The 19,331-nt window shown below is 47.8% G+C and overlaps 1 protein-coding gene across 16 annotated transcripts in view; it reads left to right on the top strand.

Moving 5' to 3' along the window:
• SZT2 (SZT2 subunit of KICSTOR complex) overlaps nt 1–19,331 on the top strand; it is a 58,659-nt gene that overhangs the window by 10,370 nt on the left and 28,958 nt on the right. For 12 of the 16 annotated variants that reach the window (XR_013957393.1, XR_013957394.1, XR_013957395.1 and 9 more), the window contains exons 10-30: nt 3,197–3,428; nt 4,083–4,212; nt 5,447–5,589; nt 6,143–6,295; nt 6,643–6,757; nt 9,330–9,535; nt 9,919–10,143; nt 10,556–10,634; nt 10,979–11,076; nt 11,318–11,486; nt 11,950–12,064; nt 13,216–13,329; nt 13,816–14,013; nt 14,100–14,212; nt 14,703–14,844; nt 15,372–15,536; nt 16,229–16,433; nt 16,650–16,762; nt 17,224–17,482; nt 18,882–19,047; nt 19,129–19,221. Coding sequence is in view for 10 of the 16 variants with exons in the window: in XM_080622989.1 (XP_080479115.1) it covers nt 3,197–3,428; nt 4,083–4,212; nt 5,447–5,589; nt 6,143–6,295; nt 6,643–6,757; nt 9,330–9,535; nt 9,919–10,143; nt 10,556–10,634; nt 10,979–11,076; nt 11,318–11,486; nt 11,950–12,064; nt 13,216–13,329; nt 13,816–14,013; nt 14,100–14,212; nt 14,703–14,844; nt 15,372–15,536; nt 16,229–16,433; nt 16,650–16,762; nt 17,224–17,482; nt 18,882–19,047; nt 19,129–19,221 (3,233 nt within the window). In the remaining 6 variants the exon portion in view is untranslated. Of the gene's footprint in view, nt 1–3,196; nt 3,429–4,082; nt 4,213–5,446; nt 5,590–6,142; nt 6,296–6,493; nt 6,547–6,642; nt 6,758–9,329; nt 9,536–9,918; nt 10,144–10,555; nt 10,635–10,978; nt 11,077–11,317; nt 11,487–11,949; nt 12,065–13,215; nt 13,330–13,815; nt 14,014–14,099; nt 14,213–14,702; nt 14,845–15,371; nt 15,537–16,228; nt 16,434–16,649; nt 16,763–17,223; nt 17,483–18,881; nt 19,048–19,128; nt 19,222–19,331 lie in introns of those variants that run through there. The other 4 variants (XM_080622987.1, XM_080622986.1, XM_080622985.1 and 1 more) reach the window with 4 other exon arrangements.

Below are 19,331 nucleotides of genomic sequence, written 5' to 3'. Positions count from 1 at the left end.
AAACGATCAAGACATTTGGACATTCAGTACTGCCTCTTGCTAAGGAAAAGCATGTTTGGCTGATCAGGGCTCTGTAGGCCATTCTGTAGAGAAGTGTAGAACAAAGAACAGTTAATTAACCTGGATTGCCAAAAGCTTTTGCCAAAACTTGCAAACTAAATGGTGTTAAGGAGCCAGCTGGCTGTGAAGCAAGAGGAAAGGGTGCAGTTGTGGACTTTGACACTGTCACTTTTCTGCTTATTTTGCCAAAGGTGAAATAGAATAAATAGCTAGCTTTGTGCTCAGGGTTGCCTGGAGAGGTTGTTTGTGATATTTATAAGTGCTCTGGTTACTCTCACTGTTTGATTTTAGCTATTTGGACATTTAGAAGGCTACTGTGGTTGGTTAGGAATGCAGAAGTGCTCACAAAAGGGGAGGATTGAAAGGTATGGAAGGAAGAGAAGCTGTGCTCAGCTGTTTTCCTGTTTCTTTCTGGGACAGTGTCAGAGGATTGCCCTCTGTAACAACAACAAAAAAATCTCACTGACCATTTTGTGTAGCTGTGTGCTGAGGAAAGCCGAGAGGGCATTTTTCAAAACCACATCTTCCTCTGTGAATCAGTCCAGCACCAAAAGTGGCTGGGCATGAGCTGGGCAGTGAGAGTGACTGCTCTCAGTGTCAGGAACTGGGAAGACAAAGTCAGTGTTTTAAAAACCAGAGCTTTATGAAAGAAATCAAAGCAAAAAAACCCCTTTCATTAGCTATAAAGCCAAGAACCAGAAATAGATTGTTTTGCAGAAAGAACAAGCTAAAGATTCATCTAGGTATGATTTCAAACTAAGTAAATATTTTTGCCAGTGTTTTTAGTGTTGCTTGTTGAATGGTTGGAGTTGGATAGTAGGAGTGAAGCCAGGATGACTAATGGAAACAGAGGTGGAAGTAAGAAATATTTTCATTAATGATCTAGGCAAAAAATGTAGGAATTTACGTATCATGCTTGCTGTTGAGGAAGTAGAAAGGCTTTGTTATGGGAAACAAATACTGTGCAGAAAGCAGAGGATGAGTACTAAAGCAGTGAGATGACAATATGAAATGGAAAGAGACAAATTTATACATTCTTACTTAGCCTCTTTGATAAACAATATTTATATGGAAGCAACAGATGGTACAACCCTGGCAAATGCATTTACACTGATGCAAAGCACTCATTGTGGAATCATAGAATCATAGAATAGTTAGGGTTGGAAAGGACCTTGAGATCTTCTAGTTCCAACCCCCCTCCCATGGGCAGGGACACCCCACACTAAACCATGTCACCCAAGGCCTCATCCAACCTGGCCTTGAACACTGCCAAGGATGGAGCATTCACAACCTCCCTGGGCAACCCATTCCAGTGCCTCATCACCCTCTCAGTAAAGAATTTCTTCCTTAGATCCAATCTAAACTTCCCCTGTTTAAGTTTGAACCCGTTACCCCTTGTCCTGTCACTACAGTCCCTGATGAAGAGTCCATCCTCAGCATCCTTGTAGGCCCTCTTTAGATACTGGAAGGCTGCTATGAGGTCTCCATGCAGCCTTCTCTTCTCCAGGCTGAACAGCCCCAACTTTCTCAGCCTGTCTCTATACGGGAGGTGCTCCAGTCCTTGATCATCCTCGTGGCCCTCCTCTGGACTTGTTCCAACAGTTCCATGTCCTTTTTATGTTGAGGACACCAGAACTGCACACAATACTCCAAGTGAGGTCTCACAAGAGCAGAGTAGAGGGGCAGGATCACCTCCTTCGACCTGCTGGTCACACTCCTTTTGATGCAGCCCAGGAAAGTATTAGTGACCCGAAATAAAACCCTAGTAATCCCTCAGATTAATTACATCTGAAATACGGTATACATCTTTGATCATCTTTGTTCAGGAAAGATGAATTCTTGAGGTGCAGGAAGGTCTGGGACTGTTAGGGTAATGGATATTCTGTTGTAGGCTGAAGACCAAGGCTGGTTTAATCTGCACAGTAACAGCTAAAACTGGGGGAGGATTTCTTCCTCTAGTGCACATCCCCTGTCAATGTTATGGGAATGAAGCTTCTCAGAATAAAAATGGTTTAATCAAAAGAACAACCGAGCATGAATTTGGCATGGACTCTGGGAGGCTTTTCTAAACATTGATGGGGAAGAGTGCTCTGAGGGAGCCTCCCAGCAGGGACCGTGGGAGCAAAAAGCAAGATGGCTTTAAAATGGAGTGTAATCAGCCTGTGAAGGGGATGCCATGATGTGCCTATGACAGCAGCAAATGCAACTCTGCAGGAAACGTAGGATCCAGGCTGATGACCTGTTCGGAGAGTTTCCAGCACATCCAATCACTTATCTCACAAATGCTACAGGTCTGGCAAACTGTAGAGCAGGCTGGACATCAGAATAGATGATTGAGCAGTTGAAACAGCAGCGTGGCACTGTTACAGAAAGTCATGTGTTGCCCTGGGTTGTTTTGGTACAGATACACATGCACAGTCAGCAGGAGTGTGACAGTTTTCTGCTCTTCTGGCTCAGTGAGGCTTGCTGTCAGGCGTTTGCGTTAATCTTGCTAGAGATGCAATGGCCTGCTTAAAGAAAAAGGTAAAAACTTACAGTTTGAAGAACAGGTAAATATTCATTCCTGACTTTGGGAACAGAAGAGGGTGAGAACATGGTGAGAACCTTTTGATATTTAAGGTTCTAGATTGCATGAAATACTGTCTGTACAGGAAGAACATGGAGTTTAATTCAAGAATTGGACCTCACCTTCCAGGTTGTTTATGATTTGGGCCCATCATGTCCAAATGCCTGTGTTTCTGCACCAGGATAAATTAACTCTGCAGAGTGCAGATGAGAAAACTTCAGAGCTTAAAGGCTCTGCTCGTCTGTGCAAAGGAACAGTTTTATTAAAAACAAAGATGAGGCTGTGAAGAAGAGTGACCATTGCAAATGTCAGCACCTCCTCTGAGTTTCGGTTGCCTTCTGTAGTATACATACTACATGTCTGTCTAAAGAACTGTTCACTGAATGCTACTGTATGAGCATTTTTTGGGGAGGAGAGAGAATGACTTCAGCTAGAACAATCAGTTGTTAGATAATTTTGTCCTCTCATAGGGATCAAACAGTCTCTTGGTACTCATGAGTCCCTGCTCAGAGATAAAGCTCGGATGTGTACTAAACAAGCACTTGAACTTATTCCTCTGTTCCCACACAGGTGGGTCTCAGCTGGAGGTGAAATTAGTGCTGCTTTGGAAGCATAACATGAGGATAGAGTACTTAGCTGTGACACCCTGGCCTCTGGACCCATCAAAGCGCAGCACATGGGTAGAAGTGACGATGGAGGGAAGCTATGACATCTTGCACGACATCAGTTGCACCATGAGGAAGCCTATCACCAGTCTGTATCGCACTACAGTCATCCGACGCTTCTGGAACACCTTGCAGAGGTGAGCTGGACCATTCCCAGTAATTCCTACTGTCTGATGTAATGAAGGAATTCCTTCCTTAGCATGCTGGGGCATAGATTATGGAGGTGACCATCCTAACCCAGGGTCCCAAAAGCATAAGAGGCATGACTGGCAGCAGGCTTGCCATCTAGCGAAGGAAAAGACTCAAACTGGCCTGTGACCTAGTTTGTAAGATTGCTTCATGGTGAAGGTGTTGCTGTCCCGGAGCCCTGATCCTGTGATGCAAACTTTAACTCTGACTGCCATCCCATGGAGGTGCTATGTTCTTACAGCACAACCTTGCAGCTGTGCTGCATGGTCACACTAGGAGTGACACCTCATGTCTCTAGGGCTTGAAGGCCCTGTGGGTTATAACCACTTCCTGGCCAGGGTGACCACTAGTCCCAGCTATTCGTCATATTCCTTTTCTAGCACTTCATTCCCAACTCTGATCATTCTCCTTATATACACTTGAACTCTCTTAATGTGCTCTTTGCAATCGGGCATTGAATCTCAGCATTGCCATAGGAAGCTATATTAATGCAGATGGACTCCCAGTAGAGAGGGATTGCTGTGTGTGCAGGCATTGGGTGACTGTGGAGCAGTAAGGGGGAGAGTATGGGCTTTGGTGGCTAACTGCCTCTTCTATTTCAGCATCAACCAGACAGATCAGATGTTGGTTCATCTGCAGTCTTTTGACACAGTCCCAGAACACTTCACCATTCCTGAAAGCACCAAGAATGGGGTGCCCCTCTTCTACATCCCCCCAGGCTCCACCACTCCGGTATGTTCCCTCTTTCTCCCACTTAATGTGGGAAAGGTTGTCCTTCCTGCCTGTTCTGTCTTGCATCAGGGGATGCTGAGTCCTAGTAGGCAGTCAGGATCATCTGTAGCTCTCAGACTTCATCTCTTGTTCTTTGTTCTGCTCAGTAACAGAGTTCAGATGCAATGCAGTGCCTGTGAACATCCCATCTCTTAGTTTTTCCCGTCTGAGACATCACCCTATGTTTTTATTGCTGCAGCTACACCTCTGAGCCCCACAACAAGTCTCCTAAGTGTGCTGTGAAGTCTTCTCCTGTAGCAATGTGTGACTGATGGAGAGGCTGACACTCTCGTTTTTGCTATGTTTTTTCAGTGGATACTTCATATGTGTGGAGTTTCTGCTGGCAGTCTTGTGCCCTGGTGACGTAGCTTAGCACTGTCAGGTGAAGATATAGGATGTGCTGAATAGTTGTTTAATGGCTTATTGCTCTGAGCACTCACGTGGAAGGTGCAAGAGAGACACTTGTCATCTGCACAGCAGAAACTAAACAAAATATGAGGTAGTAGTTTTCACGGCAAAATTCAGACTCATTGAAGCTCACTGAGCGAAAGTGCTAGCATATTATCTGTTCCCTGACAGCAGTGTCCTTGGCATTGGTAGAAGATGACTAGCAGATACCAAAGCTAGGGGATCTGTAATTAAAAAGAACTATCTATTTAATTTTACTTCATAAGCCCTTCTTTAGGTTTGCCTGGTAAATTTCAACTCTATACGGTTATGTATCCCACAGTATATCTGGAGCATCCTATCTTATGGCTGACCACCACTTTAATTCTGTGTCAGCAGAGTTACTATAGGTGGTGGAATCACAGTGTTAACCATACAATCATGTTAGAGTTGCCCAATGCCACCCATTGCTGGTACCGTATTTGCATGAGCACTCTCAGATGTGTTATCTCAGTGTTTAATTGCTCTGCTGACACAAGCCATATATCCCTCTCTCAATCAGAAGGTGCACCATTACATATGCCATCTTTTCCATGGTTGATTTACATGATGCTAAGTAGTTAGATTCTCAATTAACTTGACATTTCAGGAACCTAATTTATTTTTGCTTGCATCGTACTGCCTGTTTCAGTGTGAGTGCACTTACTTTGTCTGCTGAGAGGCAGCTACCAAAAGCAAGGGATGTGGCCAGTCTCCTGGGCCCACACAGGTCAGCCACTTGCTGCATATTGCTCTGTCATTTTCTCAGGTGCTGTCACTGCAGCACAGTGGGTCTGACTCCAGCCATTCCCAGTTTGCCTCCTACTGGAAGCCTATCCTTTCCATGGATGCTAACTTCTGGCAGAGGTGGCTGCACATGCATCGTATAGTCCTCCTTCTGGAGCATGACACGTATGTATCTGACAAAGATCAGCAGTGTGGGCCAGCATGGGAAAGCAGGGTGTCCAGTTCAGCTGAGCTGCAGAGTTGCCAGGAGAAGGGCTTCGCTAGTGGGACCTGATGCATAGTGATGGCTCATTTATCTGAGAGGGGCTGAGGGTTGGGAAGTCATCTTTGTCAAAAGGGGGCCTGTTCTCAGGAGCATAAATTGTTTCTCAAGTCCCTCTTGGGTTTGGGTTTCCTGGTTGCAGGGGGTGTGGACCATCCAATTGAAGATATCCCTGATTTTGTTTGCTGCTGGAAAACATCTTTCGCAAAAGCATTGTTTTCCTGAGGCTGGTCCTAACTGCAGAGTTATGTGAATAATAGCCATAAATTGCATGGAAGAAGCTAGAAATAATCCAAGTCCGTGTGCGCTCAGGGAGTGTGGCCCTTGCTAACAGGCATAGGCAGGGGAGATGCTTGGGTGTTGGCTGTTGTGGAGCATCAAGGATGTAGTAAAATCTCTGGGCTTTGGGGGAAGAGAAGCTGTGGTTCTAAAATGACTTTCTGCCATATCCTGCAGGCCTGTGCCCAAGCACCTGCACACACCGGGCAACAATGGCCGCTACAGCACCATCCAGTGCCGCATCTCTCACTCGGCGCTCACCTCCCTGCTGCGGGACTGGAGCAGCTTCGTGCTGGTGGAGGGCTACTCCTACGTCAAACTGATCCATGGGTGAGTGGCTCTGAAGCAGCTCTGTGTGGGTAATTGGGCATGTGGCCAGGCCAAAGATCCAGTTAGACCAGTATGATGTGATGGGCCAGAAGCAGATGTCTAGAGGAGAGGATAAGAGCAAGACAAGTGGATGTGAAACCCTGCATATTCTGAACTGCTGCCATTGTGTTCCATGCACAGCTCAGAGGGAGAGGGAAGCCATCTGGGAGGTGTCTGCATGCTAAAACCAACATGTGTTGCTGCCAAGTTGTGTAGGTTCATGGGCTCTGAAAAGCAGGCCTCCACTTGGTCTGACACAACATTTAGATCCATGCTATTTCAGCCCTGTCTTAATCCCTTCTCCCTAGCTCTGAGGATCCCACTCCTTCCTCGTTTTATGTGGTGCGGATCATCTCCAAAGCTCCCTGCATGGTTCTCCGGCTGGGGTTCCCAATTGGCACACCTGCACAGGCCAGGAACAAGGTGAGAGCTGGCTGGCTGCTTCCTGGGGTAGGAGCAGAGCAAGGAGTTCTTCATGTGAAAGTGGTGGGTAGAAAACAGGTGACACTATAGGCGGGTGTCCTCTAATAAGTAACTGCTATGTTAAGGCTTAGATGGGTGTGGATTTACTGTAACAGAAAGGGACAGTTTGGACAAAGCTTTCTGTGTTGAGTCTGTGGAAGATTTAAACCCAGAGACTCAAAGATCAATAAAATACCTAGTCACATGAATATTTTTCCCACTGCTTAATTCAACTGTGGGGCTTGAAATGACTCAAAGGTTATCTAGTCTATCCTTGTGACCAATAATCAGTACAGTCCGTCAGGAACAGCAGTACTTGTCTGACTGATCTGTGAAGACCTCTGTAGTGGATGTACTACATGTTCCCTAAGCTATCTTGCTTCAGTAGGTGGTGAATTGCATATATATGTTGTATCGCTGGAGCAAGGAGGAATTAGAGTTAAAATGCGAACAATGCCTTGCTGTACATTTTTTTTTCTCTCCCTGAGCAGTACCGGGAGAGAAAAAATGTGATACCCAGGAAATGTTTTAAAAGAGGTGCAAGTCTGCTAGATAGACTTCTAATAACCTTTTTGCATCAAAAGAAATGGGCTGCCCTAGTCAGATGCAGAAGGTGGGGTTACTGCATGAACTGTTTCTCTAGCTCTAATGGCTGAGACAAGTCTAAGTGTTCCTAGATAAATCAGTAACTATGGGAAAGATGTCCTGCTATTAAGCTGTGTGAACCTTTTGTTACTAACAAGAAGTTTATCATTAAACCTTGATCTTTTGTCTTCGTGAGAGAAATCTTTGGTTTGCCTCACTTAGCTTTAGTTTTAGATTAGTCTGAGGATAAGCTGACAAACATGGGAAGGACCATTTCGTTCTGACATAATGAACCCAAGTAACACTAAATGCTCTGACACTCTGGAGGATCTGCCATTTCATGTCTTTAGGGGATCCAGGATTTGGGCACTGGTTGCTGGGCCAACACGTGGGCTGCTAGTGCCAAGTGACAGGTTTTGTGAAGGAGTTTCCTCTGGCCGGTGTAAGTTAATACCTGTCTCATGAAGAAGGTGGAAGACAGGAAGCATACCCTGCAGCTCTGGGCAAACTCCAGATGATTGCAGCAGGAGCTGTATGTAGATCATAAATTCTATAATACACACCTTTTTCTTATTTTTCTTATTTTTTTTCCTGCCATAGGGCTGATGAGCTACTACCCAGTGTGAAGGGTGGCAGCAGAACTCAGCCCCCCTTGTTTAAGGGGAAGGGGTTTTCGTGTTGAGTTATTCAAATTTCCAGTGTTTAAGTGAGGGAGAGCACTTGGTACAGTCTGACTTTCAGAAGGCTTTTAGTGAGACTCCATAGGGCACTGTAGAACTAGAGTAGGGACAGGGTGTCAGAAACTGTCTTGGGGAACAAATCAAGGAAATTGTGGAAAAAGTGCTCTGCTCTCATCAATGCAAAAGCTGTTTGTGTTTTGCCCAGTGTTTTTACTAGTCAAAGGTTTGGGAACTCATCTGCAGAAAGGTAGGAGGTAGTGAGCTGGGAAAATCTGCAGGTGGCACAAAGCTATTTGGTTTTTCTCTGCCCTGACAACCTGTGTGCTTTGTGGACTCCTAAGCAGCAGCATGGTAGCTGGAAGCCAGTATTGATAACTGCAGAACAGTGCACCTTGGATTTTGGAGCTTTAGCACCCATTAGCGATTCTGTGTTATTGGTATGAAACCATGAAGGGAACCCAAGTGGCATCATGGTGCAGAAAAGAGCTCTGCTTAATATTTTGGCCTGGGGACACTCCTTTCCTTGAAAAAGGCATAATAATGATGGGATAAGTTGCTGAAATAGTGTTGAGAAGAGAGATGGAGAGCTGCTGTTCTTCTGTTTGCCTGCGATGGTAATGGAAATTAAAACAAATTGAACAAAGATCATCAAAAGAAACCTAGTAGAACCTTATTCAGAGCTCCTAGAAGCTAGAAAGAGTAACTGGGAAGTCATTTTGAAAGTATCTTGGAAAATATTAACCTAAAAAATAACCTAAGCCCTTGAAACCTTTTACCATAAAGATTTAACACATGAATGTGATAGTGGGGGAGTGGATCAGCTGTGGGAACAGTCTGGCTTTGTCTTACATGTGTTAGTTTACAGTTACTGAAGGCTCTTGAGGAGAGGAGGAGGGGAGGAATGAGGGTGGCTACTCAGACTGCTTCTGTGGAGGAGCTGGCATGCAATTAATTTGTTTTTCATAAGAGTTATAGAAGGCAACTTCTTCAGCCTTGAAATCATCTTTGAGGTTTTTATGGTCCTTTCGTTTGCTTTTCAAAATATCTGTAGTTGTTAAAACGTCTTAATGACCCAAGAGCCTTGTATTGTCTTGATCTTGGTCTTGCTAGTGCCTCAGAAGTATAATGACCTTTAACTCCTACATATCTGTTTATTTAAGGAGTGTTTTCTTGCTTCTAGCCAGGCTATTGTTCTGGAAGCTTATTTTGACTATCTTATGTCTCCAGACAAAGGTGGTCACATTTACTTTTTGCTTTTGCCATGACAGATAGTGGAGGAGTTACGGGACCGAATCTTGCAGCTGCGCTTTCCCCACAGGGTCCAGAGCAAGGAGGCAACTCCAAAAGCAAAGAGGAAAACATTTGGCAGTAGTTCTCCCTCCAAGTCTCCACCAGTGGCTGGGGCCCAGTCAGCCCTCTCAGACAGGCCCTGCCTTGTTGTGCTTCACAAACCTTTGGAGAAGCTACTCATCAGGTAGTGATAGAGATGCAGGCCATCAGCACAGCCTCCTTGCCCTGGGAAATGGGAGAGAGGGGGGTCTGTGTTTGGTGCTGCCAATTGCAAGATGAGAGTGCCATGAATCTGGTGCTTGTTGGGGTGGGTTTGGGTTGTGTGGCTGGGAATGGCAGCTCTGGTCTGGGAGGGCTGTGACAGGCAGATTTGTTACTCCTAACTAATATGATGCAAAAGTAAGTTTAGTTACTGCTGTCTGAGTGGGATCCTGTGTGGGCTAGTCATGTTCTGCTGCTGCAGGGCTGTGTCCTAGGCCCAGCAAGTGGGCTGTGAAACTAGAGAGCTCTGGCCCTGAGCAGAGCTTTCTTTCCACCCCAGTGAACCACACTTCTGCCCTCTCCTAGATATGAGAAGCTGCCTTCTGACTATCGAGCCCCATTCATTCTCAACCTGGAGCATCCCCCGGTGTCTGGCCCACTCACTATGGTGGCAAATCGTACTGCCTCTTCCACCCTGGCCTCACTGTCCCGCTACTTCTATCACCAGCGTTGGATCTGGAGTGTCCAGTCAGGGCTGGCACCAGCTGTGCCCATCACTGCTGTAGCCCAGCTCCTTTCTACACTCACAGAGTAAGTTGCACACCTGAATGGGGGTGCTTTCTCCAGCTAATCCTGGGGATGCAGAGAAAGCAGGGTGAATCTGGGGCCTTACTATAAGTAACAGTTGAATCTGTCATGCAGAGGGTTTTGGTCCTGTATACAGCTTCTAGAGCTACTTGGGCCAGTGCTTTACCCAGTTCTGCAGCCAAAGTTGAGAAAAAAGAGGGTCCTGGAAATCATGCAAAAGGGCAAGAGGTGTTACTGTGTCTGGAGTATGCTGGTCTTCACACAGGCTGTCCTGTGCAAAAAGTCACATCTCCCAATTCTCTGTATAGCTCCCTGTCTTGGGAAGGAAGGTGTTATGGCGTGAAGGGTACAGTCATTCCTGCATTTTAAGCTTGCAGTATGGGTAGAGAAGCCCTCCATGTCTCTGTTTTGCCAGGGTTCGTCTGTCGGAGGGTTTCCACTTTGCATCCAGTGGGGATGGAATTATCAACATGGTGCTGGAGCTGCCCATACAGGTAAGCCTGGGTGCTGTAGTGTGGACACAATCCTTCATTGCTTCTTCTGAGGTGGAGTCACCTTCCTGTGATGGGGTTTCCCATCCACTTCTAGCACACACCCTTGACATGTGCAGGGAGACCTTCCTCCTCCCTTGAAGTAAAGCAGCTTGTGGGTTGGGCATTTTCCTGTCTTCTTCTGCAGTTAAAGAGCTGCTCTGCTGGTAGGGCCACGCTGTGCTGGAGGGGTTCTTGGGGCTAGGACTGCTGCTAGTGGAGCTGGATGGTGGGCTGTGTTGTGCAAGGGAGCACTGGGTGCATGTAGACTTGCTGCTGGCCAGGCTGATGCAATGTCTCCCCTCCAGATTGACGGCACAAGCGAGAGCAGCAGCGGCAGGGAGAAGCACACCTGTGTTGTCCAGTACATCCTCTTCCCACCCCACTCCACCTCCACCAAGGACAGGTGAGGTTGTTGCCCTCCTCCCAGGGAGGGTTGGCAGTGGAGTCATGGCTTCAGACTTGCCCTTTGCAAGCAGTGTGGAAGGAGAATCTAAACAACAAGCTGTCATGGATTGATTAGCAGTTAGCTGGGGCTTTCCCTGCAAACCCAGGGTTTGTGTGGCTGATCTCACAGCTCTGAGAGGAGCTGCAGTGGGCTGCTGGCTCTATGCCATCTTGCAGGACTTGCCTTGTCTTTCTTCCAGCTTTTCCACAGATGATGACAATGATACAGAGGTAGAGGCCATTGAGGTGGACACAGAACTGAACCTGGTCACTGAGTGCTGGGTGGAGCCACAGAGTGGCCATGTCCACAGTACTGCTGAGAACTGGAAGCACCTCAATGGCTTGCCTTACCAGAAAATACCTAAAGCGGTGAGTCTCTGAAGGGGTAGGGGAATGGACCCTTTTGTGGAGGGAGAAGGGTGTATTGCAAGTGCAATTGCAACACTGCAGGTCAGTTATTGAGGGCCAAAAGAGATGAAAATGCTGTTAACAAAATTGGCCTACTGGTCAGAAAAGGTTTCTGGATTGCAGGGCTGTACACGTAGTGCTGCTTTGGGATAGGTGGGAACATACAGATTAGTTTGTCAAAAGCCAATTCCATTGGAGGAAGCAAGCTGAACCAAAGCTGGGATCGCAGACGGCGCTGCCAATGCACCTCCTGAACAAGGCAAAACAAAGGCTAAAGGCTGATGGAGAAGGAGGGAGCAATGAGACAGGGCAAGTCAGGAATGGGATTATGAGTGCCTCCTCTCCTTGCTTTTAGACTGTTTTCTTCTGCATTTCGGGGTAATAATTCTGCTTCATACAGCTGAGCCTTGACTGCTTATTGCAGCTCTATCCCCGGGACCTTGCATGCATTGCCACCATGCTGACCTTCGAGTACATCAGCCAGTTGTGCCAGAACAAGGAATGGGTCTGCCCTCCTTCAGAGACCAAAGCTACCGAAGGTGAGCTCAGCATGTATGTCCTAGCAGGTTTGATGGAGCAAGAAGCAGCTAGGCTCTGAGTGTCTCGGGGTCTGTTAGAGTTTTCTGGAAAGTGGAACAGGTATTTTGAGTACAACTTTCTAGAGTTTGATGACTGTGGGTTACTGTTGCACTTGTGCTCAGCTGCCAGAGAAATGGCTTCATTTTTGGAAGGCAAAAATAGCACTGAAACTTTGTGCCAAGGCTGGAGGGGTGACCCTGCATGAGTAGGAAGGTTAGACCAGATGACCTGCAGAGGTCCTTTCCAATCTCAATAGTTCTGTAATTGTGTGAGAGGGGCTGACTTCTGGAGCAGATGGAAGCATCTGATCTGACATGATTAACATAGTTCACTGAGACCTCCAAGAGTATGTGAGAGGTTCACCCCCATCAGGCAACCTCTTCCAGAACCACACTATTTTTGCTTTCTTGTCACTAGTTCAGCTCATCCTAGATCTTTCTCTTGCTTGCCTTGCAGTGAGTAACACAGCAGATACTGGGTGGGTTTGAGAGAGTCAGGTTCAACCCAGAAACTGAGGGCAGGACCTGAGGGAACCATATTGGGTTGTATCACTGGCCCTGTGGGAGAGGGCCAGGAAAGCTCAGGGCCTGAACAGCAGAGACTCTTTTACTGAGGAAAAGGACAGGAAATGCCTGTAGGGATGTGCAGAGCCTGTCGGATGGGAGATCTCTGCCAAAGCAGGGGCATCCTTGTCTCTGACTGTGCTGGTAATTCAGGCTACCTCTGGCTCCCAGGGTGGTCACTGCTCTCCAGCCATGTTACCTGCAACACTGATGTTCTGGTTTTTGTCCTCTGGCAGCTCTGTGCTCAAGCTCTGTACGGTCTTGTGGTGTCTCCCTGTCCTTTCTTGTTTGAAGGTGGCAATAAGCCCAGGGGACTCTTACAGTGAGGTACCTCATTGTAGGTAGTTCACAACCTGCTGCAGCCTCCATCAGACTTTGCTTTTCACTCACTTTCATCCCTTTGCCCTCCTAAGCAGAAGGAGTTGGGGTGGTGTTCACTTGTGCTGACTGCACTGCGTTTAGGGCTGGTACCTCTCATTTGGAGGTGGCCTGGAAGGCAGTGCTGTGTGGTGCCCACCAGCATGTTACATTCCCATTTCTTGTTGCAGATCCAGACATGGGGGCTGGTTTTCGAGTGCATGAGATCCCATTCCAGTTCAACCTCATGAAGCTGTTGCCCAGGTGCCAGCAGGTGGAAATGTTCTTCCTGATGCTGACAAAAGGTAGGTACTTCTTCACCACCTTCCTCCTCCTGTTCTTCCTCCATGGCTATGAGCAGCCTGCTTTGTGTGCTTGTCTTCCTTGGTAGCAGGAATGTGAGAGCTGCCATGCCACTTGCAGTAGCTCAGTGCTGTTCTCCCATTCTCTGCAGCCCCAGAGTTGTCTGTCTTGGGATGGTAGTTTTGGAAAAGTTTCTTTTGAGAACACTGAACTTAGACTGTTGCTCTGTGATGGTGGCTTCTTGTCTGTAGCCCCAAACATCTCCAGAACAGTTACAGTGGCAGAGTGAGTCAGTGCAAGGTAGCTAGTGATGATGAAGCTGGAACTCCAGGGCTTCCTCAACACCCTCCAAGTCAGCCTTGCAGAGGTGTAGGGGGAAACTCCTGGCTGTGTCGAAGTGCCGCTTTGTAAAGAGCTGTCTGTTGGGGGCCTGGGCAGGTGGTGGCTGGGGAGATGCTGTTGCTGAACATGGTTCTGTTTTGGAGCAGAGAATGAGGAGGTGACCAAGGACTCTTCGTTTGTGCCCAATGAAATGCTACTAAACCTCTTCCATGGCTGCCTGCAGCATGACCTCAGTGACCGGGAGATCCCCATGGCTGATGCTGATCATGTGGCTTTCATGGAGCAGGTTCTGCAACGGGATCGGGATGGCCATCAACCCCCCTTCACCCTCCCTGTGATCAGAGGTAAGGGCCAGGAACATGGCCTTGCTTTCTCAACCCTTTTCCTCAGCTGGTGTTCCTCAGGTTGTTTTCTCTGTGCTGCATTTCAGAAGAAAGCCTGAAAGCCTCTGGGACCCTGGAGCAGCAGGATGCTTCTGCATCCTATCATCTTGTTGGCAGCAATGGTACCAGGGATATGACTGGTTCCACAAGTACTCTGCAGGTACTACTATGCTGCTGTCCCTCTCCTGAGCCTCCTCTGAAAGCAAGGCAGCAGCTGTTGAAGAGCAGGAGAGTTAGCGCAAGGGTTGAGAACAGGTTGAAAGGCTGTTGTTTGACTTGTGCCTGGCAGCAGTTTGAGCTGTAGCCTGTGGCTGAAGTCAAGGAGGAATCTTGTAGGTGTCTGGATAGTTGCAGTCACCATGGGCCTAGCCTGTTAGAGCAGTACTGGTGCTATGCTGCAGGTTGCTCAGAAACCATGGGCAATCACTGCTTGTACGTCAGAACTGGCTCCGGCAAAGCTGGCTAAGCATCTCCTGGCTGTATGCTGTGTTTCCTGGAGCCAGGCTGCTCTCAGAATGGTGCATGGGGTGACCTGGGTGATTTCTGTGCTGTGCCAACTAGCAGTCATGGAGAAGCCTGCTCTGTGTGTTGCTACCTGCCTCAAGGTAAGCCTGTGCGAAGAGTTTATCCAGCTTCTGCTCTTTCATCAGAGCCTCGGCAACACAGACCTGCCTGAGGATGATGTGACCCTGAGTGACGCAACGGAGCCCTTTCCCCCACAGTGGCGATGTTATGCCAAGCTGGTCAACACGCAGCATGTCTTCCTCAGCTTCCTGCCAGCCACCTTCTCAGGTGAGCCTGCCTGCTGTGCAGTGAGAGGAGGAGCAGTCCTCAGTGCCTCCTCAGGAAGACAGCAAAAGCAGAATCAGCTCTGGTAGGATGGACAGATTATTGAGCAGCAGAGTCTAGACCCAGTCTTTTTGCACTGTATGAACAGTAATAGAGTAGTGCCAAGTGCTGCATGTAGTGCTCTTCTCTCCTTGGACATGGTGCTGCCCACATACTGTTTTCAGGCAGGGGATGTAGCTTTGAGTTGTTTGCTAGCTGCAGCCATTGGGCAATTTCCCCAGTAGGACTGTTAATGAATAGAGTAAGGAGACTGCTAATGGGATGGTTTGGGAGAGTTCCTCCTTCTGGGCATTGGCACTGGTCTGGCTTCCACTGAGCTGCTGGTGAAGGCTGCTAGGCTTTGCTGGAAGTACTCTCTGGAGCTGCTCATACACATAAAGAAGTAGCAGGGACATTTGCCCTCTTGGGAATGTAGAAGGGTTAAACTGTTCTCACTGGACAGAGAGTGATTTTAGTTTGTTTTCTTCCAGATGTACAGAAGCTGATGGCTTGCGGATTAGACAAACCTCCAAAAGATGAGAGTCAGTCTGGGGAGGACACCCTGGGACCTGTCTGTGCAGAGCAAGTCAAGGATGAGGCTGAAGAAGGCGATGCTGCAGTGCCATTACCTACCCTCAGCATAACACCAGCCCACGGTACCACCCTCAAGATAGGACCTTGCTAAAGTATCCTTATCCTTGCTATACCTGAGCACACTGTTGGACAGATTGAGGTAGGAAGAATAACAGACTGCTGCAGCCTGTCAGCATCTGCCATGCAGTCAGCAGTGTCAGAGTCAGGAGAAGGGGCACAGTGAAGCCTCAGCCAGCTTTCATGATGTTCATGGGGGGGGGTGAGGGAGTATAATGTGAGCTGAATGCCCATGGCCCAAGGCCCAAGGCTGCAACCAAGGAGGTTGCAGGTAAATAGAAGCTACTAGGAATGGCAGTACTGGGCTGCACTGGAAAGTCAGTGACTCTTATGTCATGATCCAGACTGGCACTATGAGCAACACATTATCCTAGGGAGGGGGGCACAGGGCTAAAGGTATATGGGATTTGATTGCAGAGCCCCTAGTGCAGTCAGCCATGCCTGCAGTGAGGATGAAGGGTTGTGCTGCTGCAGAAAGTGGTGGTGGCAGTGGTGAACAGTCATGGATGCCCAAATAGAGGATCAGAGTGGCCAAAGGACTGGGTTGAGTGGTTGGGTGCTGGATGAGGAGAATAACCCCTGAGGTTTGAGTGTAAAATGAATACCTGCCTGTGGGTGCTGCTGTGAGGGCTGTGACATCTCAACAGGAATGAGGAGCTCATCGAAGGCCTTTATCTCAGGATTGTTTCTTTTGCAGAAGTGAGTCGTGATACTGGAGAACAAGGTGGCTCCTCTCGCAGAGATGTGCATATCTCCTTCTGCCATCAGAACTCACAGTCTGAGCTAGGTGAATGCCGCCGATTTCGCTGCCCCATTTACATCTACAGCTGCTCTTTGGAGTTGTTGAGAGAGCAGCTTGTGAGCCCACGGGCACATCGTCCTCCTCGGGACATCTTTTTCAGGTAATACCAACCATACTTGATTCCTAGACAGGAAACAGGAGCTTCCTTGACGAGAGGCTGGCTCTAGCCCTGACTTACTCTCTTGGCTTGGCCTCTCTGCCTAACAGCAGCCATTGCTTTGTGCGTGCCCTACAGCCCTGCTTTACTGGCGCCAGAGCCATTTGTAGTCTAAAATACGCTTCACTGGAGCTGAAGGCTGTGGTTCCTCTTTTCCAGGTCCCAGTCTCTGGAACGTCCTCCTGCTACTGCTTGGCTGGACCACAAGCATAAGGAGTTAGTGAGTTACTGCACGCTGCTGCAGGAGCACTCCCACCAGTGCTATGTGAAAGGTGAGGAGCAGTGCAAAGGGAGCTGAGGCAGGGTTGGGGTTGGGGCTAGACCCTGGATCTTCTTTTAAGAAAGCAATGTCTTGTTTTTCTTGTGATCTTACACTGAGCAAAGGAAGGAGCTGTGGGACTGCTGTCCCACCAGGAGGGATGTCAAGATACTTCTGCAGATTCGCTATAGGTCTTGCATAGGCTGTTCCTGGACATGTGAAGTGCTGTGGGGGGATGTCCCTTCCTTGAGCTTTTCCTCTCACCTTCAGGGTGGCAGATCCTTGGGGTACTCTGGTGCCGCACAAGCTCAGGTTAATGTGTAGCATTAGGCATTCTGGCTGAGCCTCGCCTGCCAGCACCTGCACTAACTACAGCTCTGTATTGGGACTTGGTGAAAATCATATGTGGCTATTGCCTGAGGCCCTTGGTGCACCCTTGTGGTGGAGCGCTCAAGCTCTGTGTTTGATCTGTAGGGCTGTTCAAGAGCCTTCAGCAGTCTCACAGCATCAACTCGCAGGACCTACTTACAGCCATGGACTACTGTGAAGAGCTGCTTCAAGAGATTGATATCACCAACTTCCTGCTGACGGTGTGCAGCCATGTCCGCTCATTCCGAGAGAGTCACCAGCATTTCCATACGCACACCAAGACAGCCAGCTTCCAAGTGGGTAGCATGGAGCAAGAAGAGGAGCAAAGCTCTAGGGAGAGGGGTGTCTTGGTCTCTGAATCAAGGTAGGGGCCCTTCTTGGTTTTGCTTCTGTTCTTAGCATTGGGCCCAGGCAGATCTTTCTTCAAGCATCTTCTGCTGCCTGCTAGAAGGAACATTGTAGGGTAGGGTCTAACAGAGCCACATGTAAGAAATATTTCCAGTGGGATAACCGCCTGTTATGGTGCCCACCAGGATCTCTTTTTTTATAATCTCTGGTGACATCCATCCTTTTGCTTTCTCTTCTAGTCTTAGCTCATTACTGTCCCATCTGGCTGGAGCTGGAGGCCAGTTTGTCTGCAAGTAACTCTCAGGCTTCTTGTTTCTCAGACTCATTTGAGGTTGCTATTGCCTCTGGAGAAAATGACAGGCTTGTTATCTTTTTCTAATGCACAAAGTGGTTTGGGTGTATTTTATTAATTGAAACTGGAAAAAAAAGTCACAAGAGAAATATCAAGGCAGAATTGGAATATGCTTGATGCTAAACTTCTGTCCTGTTCCTTAGGGTATTTATGAGGTTTGTATTGCCTCTGGAAACTTAAAAAGGGGAAAATATACTCTATAGTACCTTAGTGTCTGTCAAAAAACTCGCTCTCTTTAGATCCTTTGTCCTCTGTTTGTGCTTGACTGTTCTCAGTTCCTTTATGTGAATTTGTTGGGAATCCCAAATTCTGTTTCTTCTCATACCGTAAATCATTGAGATGAGGCTGTGGTTTTGAAGAACATTTAGTGTTTGGAGAGTCAGATGCCTTCCTCAAGTGCTACTTTCCCAAAGAAGAAACTGTGGGAACTTTTCTGTGTTTGTAAGATATTATGGATCACCTATCCCAATGCATGTTGTATTATCTTTACTGAAGGATTCACAGCTGTGATGCATTGCACCCAGATCTGCCATCTGTATTACTAATTCGAGTACCTAGGAAGTACTTTGACCAACCAACATCCCACTCCCCAGATTGCTTTTTCTGAGTTTTAGGGACTGTTTCTGTCATGGAGCTTTTAAATGAGTGTGGGCCTGAGCTTTGTACTCTACTCTGTGCTGCCAAGACACTAGGGGTGCTGGCATGATGGTATTTGCTGTGACATGCCCTGGATTGGGTGTCGGTAATTCAGATTGCTCCAGGCCTGTCGCTATACTCAGCCACTTATGTCTCTTTCCCAGGGAGGGTGTGTACCGTACCTGGCAGTGGGATCAGCATGGTTAACCTACCTCTGGCCTGGCTTCAGACAGCCCGAGTGCTTATCTGTGTTAGTGGGTGGCAGGAGGGTTTCTGGGGCTGTAGAAGTGGAGGCTGTGTAAGTCATATCATGTTTACACCAGTGAGGTGTGGGGAGCTGTGAGGTGGGATGCAGGCAGGGTAGATAATACATGTAATTACTCTTGTTTCTCGATGTACCTGTCTGACCTGTCCACAATCCTGCCAGTGCGGAAATGGAGGACTACAGCGAGCAGGACTCCCATAACATTGCTAGCCCTACAGAGGAGCCGAAGAGCAGTGTGGGCACCAGCTGCTGCTCAGAGTTTCCCCTCTCGCTACTGGAAATCGGACAGCCCTGCCAGGCTCACCCTGACCTACATAAAATAATCCAGGTGAGGAATGTGGAAGCTCAGATTGCTCCTGCAGGAGGGTAGAGTGGAATATCTGTTTCACATCTGGGATTTCTCTTTTAGGAAAAATTCCTGGAAATTGGAAGTTTACATTTCAAGCCAGTGCCATCAAATCCTCACTATTTCTTCTATTGCCCACCATCAGCCAAGAAAGAGGTAGGCATGGTATTGCTCTGGCAGGCACCTAGTCCTTGTGAAGGGAAGTAGCTTTGCTTGGTTTCAGATCTGGATTTGGGACTGGCAGACCCATGGGCAGACTGAGCCCT

Source organism: Psittacula echo, assembly GCF_963264785.1.
Source record: "Psittacula echo genome assembly, chromosome: 7".
Classification (NCBI taxonomy): Eukaryota; Metazoa; Chordata; class Aves; order Psittaciformes; family Psittacidae; genus Psittacula; species Psittacula echo.
The sequence above is the reverse complement of the archived record's forward strand: the minus strand, read 5'-3'. Positions and strand labels throughout refer to the sequence as shown.